The sequence below is a fragment of the Gobius niger genome (genome assembly GCF_951799975.1).
Source record: "Gobius niger genome assembly, chromosome: 1".
Classification (NCBI taxonomy): domain Eukaryota; kingdom Metazoa; phylum Chordata; class Actinopteri; order Gobiiformes; family Gobiidae; genus Gobius; species Gobius niger.
In genome coordinates this window covers 51,068,951-51,085,637 of record NC_136852.1, presented here as the reverse complement: position 1 = coordinate 51,085,637, position 16,687 = coordinate 51,068,951, and the positions used below count along the sequence as shown (strand labels likewise).

The 16,687-nt window shown below is 43.9% G+C and overlaps 2 protein-coding genes across 4 annotated transcripts in view; one reads left to right on the top strand and one right to left on the bottom strand.

The window, feature by feature from the left end:
• Positions 1-1,381, bottom strand: part of LOC306971380 (uncharacterized protein) — a 28,010-nt gene extending 26,629 nt beyond the window's left edge. The window contains exon 1 of one of the 2 annotated variants that reach the window (XM_079567624.1): positions 1,191-1,381. In XM_079567624.1, coding sequence (XP_079423750.1) covers positions 1,191-1,271 — 81 coding nt within the window. In that variant the 5' untranslated portion in view covers positions 1,272-1,381. The remainder of the gene's footprint in view (positions 1-1,190) is intronic. The other variant, XM_079567623.1, reaches the window with a different exon arrangement.
• An 843-nt stretch (positions 1,382-2,224) lies between these two features.
• golga3 (golgin A3) lies at positions 2,225-16,251 on the top strand. 2 transcript variants are annotated; one of them, XM_079565346.1, is made up of 24 exons: positions 2,225-2,279; positions 3,069-3,313; positions 3,813-4,091; positions 4,668-4,780; positions 4,970-5,691; positions 6,256-6,364; positions 6,447-6,753; positions 9,474-9,676; positions 9,752-9,889; positions 9,974-10,135; positions 10,209-10,577; positions 10,672-10,749; positions 11,127-11,390; positions 11,499-11,593; positions 11,925-12,141; positions 12,223-12,366; positions 12,446-12,643; positions 12,779-12,895; positions 13,347-13,486; positions 13,572-13,704; positions 13,785-13,907; positions 14,254-14,418; positions 14,633-14,796; positions 14,877-16,251. In XM_079565346.1, exons 2-24 carry the CDS (start codon positions 3,151-3,153, stop codon positions 15,064-15,066), a joined length of 4,593 nt encoding a protein of 1,530 aa, XP_079421472.1. In that variant the 5' UTR covers positions 2,225-2,279; positions 3,069-3,150; the 3' UTR covers positions 15,067-16,251. The 2 variants fall into 2 exon arrangements, with proteins under 2 accessions (XP_079421472.1, XP_079421473.1); XM_079565347.1 differs by having other exon boundaries at positions 3,813-3,965; positions 14,877-16,250.
• The last annotated feature ends 436 nt before the right edge of the window (positions 16,252-16,687 follow it).

Sequence of the window (16,687 nt, the reverse complement as noted above, 5' to 3'; positions counted from 1 at the left end):
CTTTACAGATAAAGCTTGTTCTGGTCCGGTCAGATAGTCCTGGTTTAGTCCTTTGATTGACATGCTCCATAAGTCCTGTGATAAACAGTAAAGACATAAGAGCTCTGACAGACCTGCAAGCCTCTCACTAACTTGACAGCAACTTCCGACCTTCAGCCCAAGAAGATAAAACACACATCTACAGACAAGGGTGACGGGCCAAGTCAATGGAAAACATGCCCCATGGATCAACTCTGTCTGTTTATGTTCTTGTTCGTCTGAGCCAACGTTTGAGCAGGAACCTCTTGCATGTCAAAGGCAAGAGCTGGGAATCCTCCACAGTGCGCATAAAAGCGCAACATAAGGTTAACATGCACCCAATGTGGTTCTCATTTCACTAGTTTGGTCTCTGCATGCCATTCTCCGACTCTGTGAAGTGCAGTAACATCAAAACATGCCTGTGCCATCAAAACATCCCTTTGAACGCGTCAACATTGCGTCAGACTGAAGGAAAAGCCCATAACTTGCACACAAACTGTTACAAAATATAGCGAGTATGTTAACTTTTGCTTTATTAAATACAAAATTTGCTTTGAATTACATTTTGAGCAAAAGATGAAAGGGAAAGGTTTTAAAACCAAGATTACGCATGTGGATAAAAAAAAACCCGCATGCAGTCAGATATGTGTATGAAAAATATTATCAATGTTAATGTCAGCTCTACCGGTCAAATTCTTGTCACAAAGTAAATAGCTTATTATGACAAAGAACACATTTGTAGGCTATAGAAATTCGGCAGAACTGTCATAACATGTGACAAATGGGATCCAGCCACAGAAGTTACACAGCAACATTTGCGTAAAACTCCATGCCATGCCATCTTCTAACATTGTGCAATGAAAAAAATAAACAACTCCAACAAGATTCATTAAAAAATAATGTACAAAATAGTGCAACAATGTTAGATAGCCTATATCAGTAAGATCCAGATCTCACACGTGGGTTGTAAACAACTTTTGCCAAGTTAAGTAGGCTGCTAGTTGCGTCAATTCGGGACACAAATAACAGTTGAATGTTGTGCTTTCTAAACGCAATGTTTCTGTCTGTTTGTGCCGAGTTTGTGGGTTAGGTTAAGTGTGCTCGAAACTCAACAAGGCTTGAGGTAAAGCGTGAAAGTTGTATTTGCTGCCAGTAAAACAAACTCAACTTACTTTCTGTGCGACGCATCCCACCAAAAAGAGTAGGTATGTTGTCATAAAAGCAGGCGCCCCGAGCGAAGTAACACTGCTCATTTTCCACTAATTGTTCCGTTTTGGTGCGACGCACAGTGAACCGTGTCACGCTCCTCTTCTTCCCTCTCATTCACCTGAAGTGTCGGGAGCGCGCTTCCATCGTCCATGCGTGAACTCGCGAACAGCCTCAGTGAACCCCTCCTATTACCCCTCCATAACAATGGGACTGCTTGTAGCTACATCTGCCAATAATAATAAATATTGTAAATTATTGTAATTTATGAAGAGTGGTGCATTTTATAGCTAGAGGTTATCGAAATACCTACGGTAATGACGCCGACAGGGATCATGTGTTGTACTGTCCTTTAAGGGCAGGTTAACCTGACCAGCCAAAAGCGAACAAACAAACAAACAAAAAACCCTGTTCAGCCATACACACTTTCTTTTTATAGCTGAAATTGCCTTCATTAGAAAGAAAGCGTAATATCCAATTTAGAAACACAGTTTAGAATAAACAGAGGAGGACAGGCAGGGATGTCAGGTTAACTGTCCTATGCAATTTGATTGCTTTTGTTGAAAAATCAACCCACTGGGGCCATTGACAGAGGCCCCAGGATGGGGCTAAAGGCAATTATTGGCCTACTGTTTTAGAAGCGTATTATTTCTATCGTTCTTCAAAGATCCAGGTGATGGCACTAGACTTTAAGAAATGCACTAATGAAAACGGCAAAGATGCTATTATTTCTTGTAATTTGGCCAAAAAAAGATATAGCTTTGGTATAGGCGACATGTAGCAAGTCAAATGGCCTATTTGCATATCTAATTTGCATACTATGCAATTAAAATAATTTAATAATATATGTCCTTTATCTATAGTTTGTTAGAATATTTTGTCATTAAATAAATTAGGTTATGCATTACATTCTAGATATTATAAAATAAGCCTTTACCCCCACTTTGCATGGGGGTAAAAAATACATGGAACACTGCGACTGCCCTGTTTCCCGTCGGACCGTAAAGAGGACGGAACCCAAACAGCCACGTAGTAAAAGGCGAAGCTCGAAGAAGGTTTGTGTTGATTGTGTTTTACCATTTAATGTGGCTGTCACGCTCTGCACTGGACATATATGTTTAAAAACGTGTCAGTAGAATAAGAGTGTTTATTTATTTTCTCGGTAGAACGTAGATTTAAATGTTTTTAGTTATTATACTTAGCAACCTAGCACAGTGAGCTAACACAATCGTCGTAAACATTCGAAGCTAGCTGTCAAGCTAACAAAATGGGTCTCAAAGCAGTATAAATCAAGTAAATGTTTAAATGCTTTATTGTTTTTCAATATCCTGGGGATACTTGTATTTGCATTTTTTTAGCAGTCACATGCTTAATATTTTAATCTGTAATTGCATTTTTTCAATTTAATCCGTCCAGTATTTGTCATAAATATGATTATTACTAAGGTTAAGTCGCTACCTGAATCTGTTCTGTTCTTCTTGCTCATACTGCGTGCGCCGTGTGATTGTTTTGCCTGCACACTGAGCACTGCAGTCGATTGTTGACCAATCAGCAGTTTTGACATATGCACTACTAATGTTACTTTCATCTGCCTTCATCGCCAACTTATGTAAAATGTATAGTGTTGTTCTTTGGGTGAAATGGCATTTGTTGTGAACGCGCCTATATTTGCCCCCGACAATCACCTAAGCTTGTTATCCTTGTGACACTTGCTACTCCTTAAATTAAACTAAGCAGGGTTTACATAACTACAGACTGCATGCAGAGGAGCCACTGTTAAGAAACTCGAGACCTAAAAAAGAGGAGTAATTGAGCAGTGAAAAAGCCTGTTTTTTCTTTGACAGACGTCCTGCCCACTGCTGACCCACCCACTGAGATGCTTCAGTGAGACTTTCTTTCCAAACAGTCATTGGCAGGATTTTACCCATGGAAACCATGGAGACTGTGAATACAGACAAATATGAAGAACCACAACTGAAGGGACATGTCATTTCTGAACAGCAGACTATGGATCCGACTGAAGCTGAACCGTCATCACAGTTAATTCATCCAGAACAAGGGAAAACTCCTAATGGAAATCTGCATAATGGTGAGTGCTTATGTTTCTTGTTGAGTGTTATGATTGCGGTTTTGCAAAAAAAACAAAAGTACTTGCCATCTTTGTAGCTAACCAGTATGCTGCTTTTACCTTTTGATTTAAACCAGTATATGTTTATCTTTTGATTTACCCATTTATGTTGTTTTGCTGTTGTGATATTGGGATATACAAAACCATTGATTAATTGATGTTGTTTTGCCTGTTGTGATTTCTCAGATCTTTCATGTGTTTTTATGTGAATGAGCTGCATTTTGCCAGCAATGTAATGTAGTGTTATATCGAGGTGTAAGGCTAGACACTTGCTGTTTTACAAACTTATAGTATTTAATAACTTTTCATGAGTTCTATTTATTTTACATCCTGTGTTCTTGACATACTGCATTTATAAACACACTCTCTATTGTAGTCCAGCCAGTTAGCCTGGTTGATACGTTATCACTGTGACATGTCGCTCACTGCTTAGGGCTTTCTCTTCCCTCTTTACTTTCAGGTCCGGTCAGTTCAGACACAATGCCAAATGGAGACGGAGTGGCAGAGAGCTTTGGTGCCATAGGGGACGCCCAAATGAATGGCCCTGTGCCTCCTATAGCTCCTCCCCAGAGCACCAGTTCCCCAGCCCACTCCAGTGAAGAGCCCTCCCCAGGTGTGGCCGCTTATCTACCCATGATGCTAGAGAAGGCTGAGGGGGCTAGTACTGAGCTCACGAGTCACACGGGTGATGCTCTGCAGTCACTCAGACTCAGTATGCCCATGCAGGAGACTGATTTGTGTAAGCATAAACGTGTGTGAAGTAAACCCCTTTCCTCCGTCCATAATTATGTTTTTTTTTAAATCTTTCAAATCACCCAATTTATCAGTTCATTTCAATGTAATAATATTGGTTTGATATGTTTTTCTTTGGGCCAAAATGGACTAATAAGGTTTTGCAACTAACTCCTGTTATGTTACAGCTTGGTTTATTCTCTGTTTTGCTCCGTGTTTATTGTTGCATGGGTACAGGTTAACTAATCTTATTCACATTTTAGTGTGAATCAAGCATGAATTTTTATTTTACACAAGCATGTGTAAAGTATTATTAACCACCAGTTACAATCCTTTGTGCAAACTCTACAGTTTGTACAAAATTCTCCACAGTAAAATCCAAAGGTGTGGCAGGTCTGGTTTATTGTCAGAGAGCGCCTGCTTTGAATATGTTTTGTTTTGGAATACTGATGGAGAGTTGTCCAGCTTGCCTTATACAACCATTCATTTATGATGACCTTTGACTAATCTTAATACTCAAGTGGTAGATAATTCTCTGATTCACTTATTGAGGGAACCATTAACAATACATTTTTTATATTAGCCAATAAGAAGCCATCACTGGAGATGGAAAACGAAGAAAAGATTCGTTTGGAAGCTCGCAGGCGCCTGGAGGAGCAGCTCAAACAGTACAGAGTGCAGAGACATAAGGAGAGAGTAAGTGATCTTGACTGTGTTGCATTTTATAAAATATATTAACAATTTATAATACCTATTAAGCATTTACAAACCTATAAATCCTGAACTAATAATGGACTAATAATTAACTGACTATGAATTATATCAGTAAACAATGTGTTAATGATACTATATATACTGTATATGAATATTTTTTTCTTTCTCTAGTCTCATCGTTCCAATCCTAAGAACAGGCCCTTCAGCACTTTGGATCCAGAACTCATGCTACATCCAGAAGCCCTGCCCCGAGCCAGTACTGTTGCTATGACCACGGAGTATTCTTTCCTGAGAACCAGTGTGCCTCGTGGTCCCAAACTAGGCAGCCTGGGAATCCCACCTCCCAGAGAGAAGAAATCCAGGTCTCCCCGGCCAAATAAAATCCACTCTTTAGCGGACTATAAGACTCCAGAGAATGACGGAGGAGGCGGTGGATCAGGTGGAGGCGCGAGGACAGCGGATAGCACTGTGAGATCTCTTCAAACCAGTATTACTTCAGTGTCTACAGTGTCTGAGGTCAGCGTTGTGTCAGAGCGTAGCATCAGTGATGTAGATAGACAGCTGGGTGCTTCTCCTCTGCCTGCTGACTATGTGTCGGAGATCGACGGTAGTGAATCAGGTGCTCGGCACAATGACGGGAACGACAGTGACAGCTCGTCTTACAGCAGTGTGTCGACCAGAGGTGCTTATGGCATGCTCGCGGCCGCAGTGGACAGACAACAGGGACCATACACAGTGGAGGGGAGGGAGATTGCTGCCGAGGCAATGGGGCAGTTCCCCTCATTGCAGGAGGTGCTACAGGCGGCCAGTGAAGAGCGGCATCTACTCGAGATGGAGCAAGATCGGGAGAGCACAGCTGAGCCACGGAGCCGCAGGGACAGCTTTTCCAGCAGGTATTCAGGTTTACCTCACGGTCACAACTAAGCTTTAGGTGGGCTGTAATGTTCAAACAGAGAAACACATTCATTCATGTGTGCATTAATTACAGTGGTGATTCTCAATAAGTGTAGCTCTCAAGTCAGAGAGAAAGGCAGGAGTCTGGATGTCTTATGGAGGAGAAGTTTCTCACCAACATGAGACCCGGAGACATGAACTCAAAATATTGGGCTTGTCTGTCTGGCTCTGCTGACGCATCTCATAGTCAAGTGGTTAAAGCTGCAAAACACTGTTCCAACCTCGATGTCCTGGGTTTGAGTCCCGGCTGAATTTGTCTCCCCCAATTGGCCTCTTTTTATCCTGGGTTGTCCTGTCAGGTGAAGTCACAGACCAAAAATCCATGTTCATCGATGCTTGTTTTGGCTGTACTTCAGAAATTGTATGGGTGTAGTGTGGCCCACTGATAAATGATCGCGACCAAAATAAAAATACACGTCTATTATAAATCATATATCAGTTGAGAACCACTAAATCAGATTCCGTGTGGTACATACTGTATATTAATGCCAAACATTTTCCAGTATTTCCATAGAGAGCTCTGTTATGGGCCATGACGAAATGCTCCAAGTCCTTAAAGAGAAAATGAGACTCGAAGGCCAACTAGAGTCATTGTCGTCTGAGGCCAATCAGGTTATAACTCATTATTATTGACACAAATTATAAATCTGAATAATTCTCAACCAACCGCTGACTCGAATGATATCTTCTGTAGGCTCTAAAGGAAAAGACCGAACTCCAGGCCCAGCTCGCTGCAGTTAACGCCCAACTCCAGGCCAAAAACGAGGAGGCTCAGTTCAGCCAGCAGAAGCAGAGTTCCCTCACTAAAGAGGTGGGCTCCCTGAAGCAGAACTGCAGCCAGCTAGAGAAAGCCATGGTGGAGCTCCAGGGAAATTTGGAAAGCAAAAATGCCAGCTTGGCTTCTTTAAGCAATGACCTGAAAGTGGCTGAAGACCAGTACAACAGGCTGATGGGGAAAGTGGAGGAGATGCAGCAAACTGTAACATCACGGGATAGCACTGGTAGGAGTTGAGAACGTGCTTATTAGGGCTGGATACATTCTTCTGGCCCCTATGTGCTTGATTGATCATTTTCAAGAACCATAATTAATTGCATAAAAAAACAATTTCATGAAGCAGTAACGTTTCCCACGTGGGTAACGACAGTGAGACCTGGGAGGGGGTGATTGGGAAGAACGGCCTCCCCGATCTGAACCCGAGTGGTGTTCTGTTATTGGACTTCTGTGCTAGTCACAGTTTGTCCATAACGAACACCATGTTCGAGCACAAGGGTGTCCATAAGTGCACGTGGCACCAGGACACCCTAGGCAGGAGGTCGATGATCGACTTTGTAGTTGTGTCGTCTGACCTCCGGCCGCGTGTCTCGGACACTCGGGTGAAGAGAGGGGCTGAGCTGTCAACTGATCACCACCTGGTGGTGAGCTGGATCCGCTGGCAGGGGAGGAAGCCGGTCAGACCTGGCAGGCCCAAGCGTGTTGTGAGGGTCTGCTGGGAACGTCTGGCGGATCCCTCTGTCAGTGGGGTCTTCAACTCCCACCTCCGGAAGAGCTTCTCCCAGATTCCGGGGGAGGCGGGGGACATGGAGTCAGAGTGGACTCTGTTCTCCTCCTCCATTGTCGATGCGGCTGCTCGTAGTTGTGGCCGTAAGGTCTCTGGTGCCTGTCGCGGCGGCAATCCCCGAACCCGGTGGTGGCGCCCGGAAGTAAGGGATGCCGTCAAGCTGAAGAAGGAGTCCTACCTGGCCTTGTTGGCTTGTGGGACTCCTGAGGCAGCTGAGAGGTACCGGCAGGCCAAGCGTGCTGCAGCTCGTGCGGTCGCGGAGGCTAAAACTCGGGTCTGGGAGGAGTTCGGGGAGGCCATGGAGGAAGACTATCGGTCGGCCTCGAAGAGATTCTGGCAAACCATCCGGCGCCTCAGGAGGGGGAAGCAGTGCTTCACCAACACTGTTTACAGTGCGGGTGGGGAGCTGCTGACCTCGACTGGGGATGTCGTCGGGCGGTGGAAGGAGTACTTCGAGGACCTCCTCAACCCCGTCGTCACGTCTTCCAATGAGGAAGCAGAGGCTGGGGACTCGGAGGTGGGCTCGCCCATCACCGGGGCTGAAGTCACCAAGGTGGTGAGAAAGCTCCTTGGTGGCAAGGCTCCGGGGGTGGATGAGATTCGCCCTGAGTACCTTAAGTCTCTGGATGTTGTAGGACTGTCTTGGCTGACACGTCTCTGCAGCATCGCGTGGCGGTCGGGGACAGTGCCCCTGGATTGGCAGACTGGGGTGGTGGTCCCTCTCTTTAAAAAGGGGGATCGGAGGGTGTGTTCCAATTACAGAGGAATCACCCTCCTTAGCCTCCCCGGTAAGGTCTATTCCGGGGTGCTGGAGAGGAGGATCCGGCCGATAGTTGAACCTCGGATCCAGGAGGAACAATGCGGTTTTCGTCCTGGTCGTGGCACACTGGACCAACTCTATACCCTTCATCGGGTACTCGAGGGTTCGTGGGAGTTCGCCCAACCAGTCCACATGTGTTTTGTGGATCTGGAGAAAGCGTTCGACCGCGTCCCTCGTGGTGCCCTGTGGGAGGTGCTCCGGGAGTATGGGGTCCGGGGCCCTCTGCTAAGGGCTGTCCGTTCCCTGTATGACCGCAGCAGGAGCTTGGTTCGCATTGCCGGCAGTAAGTCAAACCTGTTCCCGGTGCGTGTTGGTCTCCGCCAGGGCTGCCCTTTGTCACCGGTTCTGTTCATTACTTTTATGGACAGAATTTCTAGGCGCAGCCAGGGGCCGGAGGGTGTCCGGTTTGGGAGCCTCAGAGTCTCATCTCTGCTGTTTGCGGACGATGTTGTTCTGATGGCTTCAACGAACCAGGACCTTCAGCACACACTGGGGCTGTTTGCAGCCGAGTGTGTAGCGGCCGGGATGAGGATCAGCACCTCCAAATCCGAGGCCATGGTTCTCCACCGGAAAAAGGTGGTTTCCCCTCTTCAGGTCGGTGGGGAGTCCTTGCCTCAAGTGGAGGAGTTCAAGTATCTCGGGGTCTTGTTCACGAGTGAGGGACGGATGGAGCGTGAGATCGATAGACGGATCGGTGCAGCGTCAGCAGTGATGCGGTCGCTGTATCGGTCTGTCGTGGTGAAGAGGGAGCTGAGTCGGAGGGCAAAGCTCTCGATTTACCGATCGATCTACGTTCCCACCCTCACCTATGGTCATGAGATTTGGGTAATGACCGAAAGGACAAGATCGCGAATACAAGCGGCCGAAATGAGTTTCCTTCGCAGGGTGGCTGGGCGCACCCTCCGAGATCGGGTGAGGAGCTCAGTTACCCGGGAGGAGCTCGGAGTAGAGTCGCTGCTCCTTCACGTCGAAAGGAGCCAGCTGAGGTGGCTCGGGCATCTGTTTCGGATGCCTCCTGGTCGCCTCCCGCGGGAGGTGTTCCAGGCATGTCCTAGTGGGACAAGGCCTCGTGGAAGGCCCAGGACACGGTGGTGGGACTATGTCTCCGAGCTGGCCTGGTGTCGCCTCGGGGTCCCCCCAGAACAGCTGGAGGAGGTGTGTGAGGATCGGGAAGTTTGGGCATCTCTGCTGAGACTGCTGCCCCCGCGACCCGGCCCCGGATAAAGCGGAAGAAAATGGATGGATGGGATGGAGTAACGTTTCCCAGCCCTAATACTTATTACAAAATATCTGTAATGTCTAACTGTGATATTATCCGTGCTGATATTGTTGAATATTGCAGTTCAGGAGTTGCGTCAACAGATGGGTGGTCTGCAGGGTCAGCTTCAGCAGGTGCAGCTGGAGCGTAACACTTTGCAGAGCCGCCTCAAAACCTCTCAGGCTGAAATAGACTCCCTGCAGCAAGTCCGACAGTGGTACCAGCAGCAGCTCGCCATAGCACAGGAGGCCAGAGTGAGGCTGCAAAGTGAGATGGCCAACATACAGGTAAGGTTCATTCTGTATTTAGTTCACTGTTGTAATAAGCTCTTTACGTTTGGTTAAAATGTTCCGTTTCAATAGACCGGTCAGATGAATCAGATTGGGGTACTTGAACATTTGAAGCTGGAGAATGTGACACTTTCCCATCAACTGAGTGAGACTCAACATCGATCCATCAAAGATAAAGAGCGTATTGCTGTTCAGCTACAGAGCATTGAGGTATGTTTCAGTCATGCATAGTTTGTTAAAATGGTGGTACATGAACCTGAATTGTTCCCTAAATGTTGTGTTTAAATCACTCAGGCTGACATGTTAACCCAAGAAGCCTCGTATAAGCAGATCCAGGATGCAAAAACCATGGTGGAAGATGACCTACAGCAGAAACTGGAAGAGTTTGAGGCAGAGCGAGAGGAATTACTAAAACTGGCCAACACAGCCAGCACGTTAGAAAGGGAACTAGAACAGGTATTGCAGACAGTTTCAAAGAAAATATTTCACATCCGCAGTTATTCACATAAGCATAACTCTTTGTGTGTAGATGAAGCTGACTCTCTCCCAAAAGGATGTGCAGCTGCAGTCACTTCAGAAAGAGCATTTGGAGCTGATGCAGCAGCTCACCTTGACTCAGGAGAACCTCCAGACCAAAGAGCAGTCCATCAACCAGCTCGAGGCTCGCTACCTGGAGCTGGAGGCACAACTGACGGAGCTGCAGACTGAGAGCAATGCCAAGGATGATAATATTCAGTTCCTGCTAAATGAGAAGATCGTCCTGGAGGTGGCGCTGCAGGCAGCGCGGGCCGACAAGAGCCAGCTTGATGAAGGTGCTGAGAAACTCGGAGAAGACGTCCTTGTGGCCTCAGATCTTATAGATCAGCTCCGACAGGACATCCAAGTCAAAACCAATCAGGTATTAAGTCAACATTTTTATTTTGTTCATAGTTACAACTTATTCAGAAGTCTAAGAAATGCATCTGGGACTAATGTTAACTATTACTTTGTAGATTGAAACTCTACAACAGGAAAATAACTCCTTGAAGAAACAAGCTCAGAAATTAAAAGAGCAGTTCATGCAACAAAAGGTAACCATTTTTGTCTAGAAAACAACTTCAACATCGCGATGACGGGATGTTATTGTGGGAGTTCTATTGAAAATCCTGCAGGCTGTCATCCACTAAAGTGATGGATTGAAAAGAAGCTTTTTGCACAAGCGTGCTGTCAGAAAGTGGGTGGACTTCAATGACAAGATGACAATGTGGGTGGATTAGCAATTTTACTTAGTTTGGCAGACGGATATTATTCTCATATTCTACATCTTATCTATACATTTTAGAGGAGATGGCAAAATGTTGATGTTGAGCAGACATGCTCTTGTTTTGCTTTGGTCCCACGGGAGAAAAAAATCTTAAACACCTCCTCTTATACAACTGCTGACTCACCAAAGGTTGAAAATTCCTAGGTGATGGTTGAAGCGTACCGTCGGGACGCTAGCTCCAAGGACCAGTTGATCAATGAGCTCAAATCCACCAAGAAGCGTCTTTTGTCTGAGGTGAAGGAGTTGAAACAGGAGCTGCTGGGCGTCCAGGAGCAGAAACAGAGAGCTGAGCTGGAGCAGGGCCGGCTGCAGAAGGAGGTGGTCCGAGTCCAGGAACAAATGACCAACATGGAGGCCCATCTGGTGACCATCCAGAAAGAGCGTGACGAGCTGGAGAATCAAGTGCAGGTAATAAAATATAATATAATAAATGTAGTTTTAATCTTGTCACTTCATCATGTAATATGTGTAAATTTGATATATTAATATTAATAATGATGATTGTGTTGTTTGTAGACGCTGCAGTTTGATCGAAGTCAGCTCGCGGTGGTGACAGAGGAGAACGAGGGCCTGAGGAAACAGGTGGAGCAGATGGAGTCTGAAGCCAAAAAGTGAGTCACATTTTCCACAGAAATGTGTGAAATTAGACAAATGCCCATAGGAATCTCTTGGACGGTGATGAATAAGCCTCTTTTATAAATGTGCAAATATAGACACATGGATTTTGTCGTGATTTTGAAGCTGCTAATCAAGATATTTAAGATGAATTGAAAAAAAAAGAAGCAGTTATTTCTGAAATGGCTTTCTCTGTAACCCCATTTAAAGATGTATTACGTAATGGCACCACAGTTTAGAGGAGTCCAGTCTATATTTTCTAAAAACAAAGCATCTACTATATACTCACCAGAGCAATACGCTAAACCACCTTTTGTATTTAAATAGAGCCATCTCAGAGCAGAAAGTGCGCATGAAGCGACTGGGCACAGACCTGACCAGCGCACAGAAGGAGATGAAGGCCAAACACAAGGCCTATGAGAACGCAGTGGGCATCCTGAGCCGAAGACTTCAAGAAGCGCTCACAGAGAAGGAGATGACTGAGGCGGAGCTGGTCAAACTCAAAGCACAAGTGTCAGACGGAGGAAACAACCAGGCTTTACAGGTAAATTACAAAGTTCATTATTTTAAGATGCATTGCAGCTTAAAGCAAACCAAAAAGTCTAATGTTTTTATGGACATTCAGGAGAAGATTGAAGCTCTCCAGGCTGAGCTAAAGGCTGTGAACAACAGCAAGTCAATGTTGGAGAGAGAGCTACAAGAAGTGATCACCCTCACCTCTACGGAGCTAGAGGAATACCAGGAGAAAGTCATGGAGTTAGAAGATGAGGTGAGACGTTTAGATTTGCACATTGTAAGGTGATAACCGGATATACGGTAGTGCTCACATGTGTGTTTGCTGTCTACAGCTACAAGAGTCGAGGTGCTTCAAGAAAAGGATCCGGAAATTGGAGGATGCCAACAAGAAGCTAGCACTGGAGTTGGAACATGAAAAAGGGAAATTGGCTGGATTAGCCCAGTCCCATAATGCCTTGCGGGAGCATTCTAACGTTTTAGAAACTGCTCTAGCAAAGAGAGAAGCTGACCTCGTACAGCTCAACTTACAGGTGTGCTATTTGTTCATTCTGTCTTGTCTTTGATTGTGAGAATTAACATGATGATGGTCCTACCTACACAAATAAGGATGATTTGACGATTGGTTAAGACGATGTTTATGGAGTCATTGTGTCGTCAAACTGCAGGTTCAAGCGGTTTTGAAACGGAAAGAGGAGGAGGATCAGCAGATGAGACAAGTTGTGCAGACGCTTCAACTTGCTTTAGAAAAGGAGAAATCCAAAGTGAATGATCTGAAAGAACAGGTAAGCGCTCCTAGAATAGAATCATATTGTGGACATATCCTGCATAAGTGACTTACAAACCTGATTTTGAGTAGGGACTGCTCTAATAAGTATCTCGTATGTTGCTTTGTGCGCCCTCAACTGGGAATTAAGCATTGTAAAAAAGATGCCAGTATTCACCCAATAGCATGCTAACAAATATGCAGAGGACGCTGACTTCCATATGTTATGTAAAAATCCAAGAAAAACAGTGTAGGGCTTTCTGTAGTTTAAGTCAAAATAACCAATAAGTAAACCAGATTTCTCAAAGCTGCTGGAATGAAGCAAAATACAGCACTTTGAGAGAGCCATGTGATTATAACATGGTTGAAAGCTCAAAGTTGATTTTGCATGATATGTCCCCTTTGAGATATTTCTTCTTTTGGACATTTTGAGTATCTACTTTGCTGTAATAATGTAATGTAATATGTAGGTGGCAGCAGCAAAAGCAGAGGCCGCTCATAACAGGAGGCACTATAGAGCGGCCATGTTGGAGCTGTCAGAGATCAAGAAGGAGCTGCAGGCCAAAGAGGATCTGGTCAAAGTCCTGCAAAACGAAGCCCAAAAATTACAGTATGTACTTTGTGCTCTTACCGTAATGGGCTCAACAACTGTTGTCACAGCTTGCATGACATTTATTACTGCCTGTAATTTGCAGGGCTCAGGATGAACAACATGCTCAGGAAGTATCAAAGTTTCAGGAAGAGCTGTCAGAGGCTCAGTCGCAGCTTCAGATTCTTCAGAAACATCTTGACGAGGAGCTGGCAAAACAGCCCCTCACAAACCAAGAGGTAAAGGCAGATTGGCTTTGAAACCATAAACCGAGCACGTTTATGTGATATGTATTTAACTGGGATTTCAATGGTGTCAGGTGGAAGACTTGAAGTGGGAAGTGGAGCAAAGACAGAGGGAGATTGAGTCACAGAAGCAGCAGCTGGAAATGATGGAGCAGTGCCATCACAGAGAGCTGGAGAATCTACAGACTGCTCTGCAGGTATGAACTGTACGGCAAAGAAATATATTCTGAGTCTTGGCAAGTATTTTCACACATCTTTAGTATGTGATAAAGCTTTTCTAAGTCTGTCTACTCAGCGATAGCCTGCCCTACATAGTAAAGCTTGGTTACCACATCAACATATCTATATAAATACAAACCCTGCTGAACCAGTTCTTCAGCAGGTCTAAGCCGTGGTTACACTAAGAAAGATTAAATGGCATTGATTTCATATTTGGGTCCCGCCAATAATGAAAAAAAAAAAGAAAATACTCCTGGGTAGCACAAAAAAGACAGTGCACCACAAACTGTACCAATGTCTAATGGAGTGTTTTCATTGTGACAGACTATAAAAGTGGAGCTGGAGACTGTGCAGGAGGATCTGAGCGGCACCAGAAAAGACAAGTTTATGCTACAGGCCAAAGTGGGAGAGCTCAGGAACAGCATGAAGACGGTTCTCCTGCAAAACCAGCAGCTCAAACAGGACCTCAAACAGAACCGCATGAGAAAGGTGAGAAGCTACAACGTATTTGTGAACATGCTGTAACAATGCCAAACAAACTGGGCTAATACAAGTACTTGTCAAAATCTCATCCTCACAGAAATAATATTACCTTTATGGGGAATCTAATGAATTTGTTATTGGGGTTTCAACAAAAGGGCGTTCATTGAATAATTCATAGTAGCAGAAATTGAGTATTAATTTTATGTTTTTGTTCTATCAGCGTATTGAGCTGAAGAGTGAAGGAAACCCCTCTAACCCAGTGACTCCGGTGAAAATCCCAGACTGTCCTGTTCCTGCCTCGCTCCTGGACGAACTACTGAAGCCTTCCACCTCCGTCAACAAGGAGCCACTCAACAACCTGCATAACTGTCTACGGCAACTCAAGTGAGTTTTACTACAAGTATTACGGTAATACGGTGGAGCCTCATTATTACTTTGCTGATCATATATGGGTGTTTCTTCAGGGAGGAGATGGACAGCCTTCAGAGACAGATGGAGGAGCACACAGTAACTGTTCATGAGTCGATAAACTCATGGCCAAACGGTGAAGACGAACTGGCTCAACTGGAGCTTGAGAAAAATATCTCCAAATCGTCTGCATCACTAAACAACATTGAGGTGGAGAATAATAACGATGCACCGCAGCAATCCTAATAATATATTTGTCTCAGGCCAACTTTGGCAGAGTGGAGTTTTATCCACAAAAGCACTTTGAGCTCTGTGTTCTCTTTAATTGCTGCCAACATTTGGCATTTACCATCAGTGCTGAAGTGCTTTCTTAAAGTAATTCTTTCTATACCATAGCTTTATTCTTGATTTGCTGGCTGTTTATATTTTTTTGTTAAAATATTTCACATTTATTTATTTTGAGTTTAAAATATATTTTTAAAAGTCTTTATTGAGGGTTTCCTTGGTTTATAACGCATCGTGGGTTTGCAGGCTTCACTTAACTGTCCAAAAATGTACTGACATTTAGTGACATTGACATTGCAGAGGACCTTTTCTCCCTACTTAGTTTACTGCTCATTGTGCTTCCAGCTTGTTTATGCCTGTACACGGGAAGTAACTAATTTATGTTAACTGACAAGGTATAATGAACTACTTTACTCCTAATGATCTCAGTTGTTATATACAGAGATCACTCTAGCATGAACTGCAGTAATCAATACCTTTAATCGCCTTAAAAGCAATGTTTTAAAGGGACTATGGCGGTGTCTGTTCACTCATCTCGGGCTGAGGATGTTTGAAATGGTTAAAGATCACTGATAACTTTTACTTGATCATTAAAGGACTGTATTACTGTTCGCTGAAGCAGATATGTTACTACTACTATTACTAACGTGCAATCAGACTTTGCTATGTTCTCTGGTTACAATGAGTTCATACTGTATTAAAATGGATGCCCCAACACCCACACAGTGTGTGGCTGTGTACAGTGATTGATCCCAGAGGTTAATATATAAATATGCTTTCTTTTGTATTGTGTAATAATAATAATTGATAACTGTTAATTGATGTATAAAATGTGAAAATATGACTAAATCAGATGGGTCATTGGTAAAATTACAGTAATTAAATCCATTTGAGTTGTTTGCTCTCTATACAACTGTTATGCAGCCTCACCCTTACTGTTTGCTTGGAAAAGAAATCTCCATTTGTATGTGTTTTAAGGGACATTTTGAGATAAATAATAGGGCTTTATTGAAATACTGTGTTAAGATTTATTTTATTTGGAATCTTATTTTCCAAAGTTGCTGTTATTTTGGTACCAAGTGATGTCACCACTTTGGATATTTTTACTCTGTTAATAACTGGTTGTATCAGCAATTCTTCTCAGTTGAAGTTCAGTCATTCCATTGTTTTAACATTTGTGTTTTTGGAGATGTGACTGTATCATAAAGTTGCACAATTCGTCTGAAATGACTTTGGTAGTTGTTTAATAGAAAACAAGCAATGATGAACTTGGTCCTAAACTTAGAACAAGACTCACTGGGTGATACAGCAGTGGTTTCCAAACTTTTTCTCACTGAGTAGCTTTCACCTTTTACATTATTTGACCTACGAAGTATCACTAGGCTAAGACCAAGATTATTTCAAGAGTAATCCAGTTTTAAATAAACTGACCACTAGACTAGATCAAGTCTAAACCTGGAGAAAACACCCAAAGTAAGTTTATTACTAAAGCATTAAAAGAAATTATCTATAATGAATACGATGACAGAACCATATGAAGAACACCACACTTTGAGAACCCTTTACAACAGTTTATTTTATT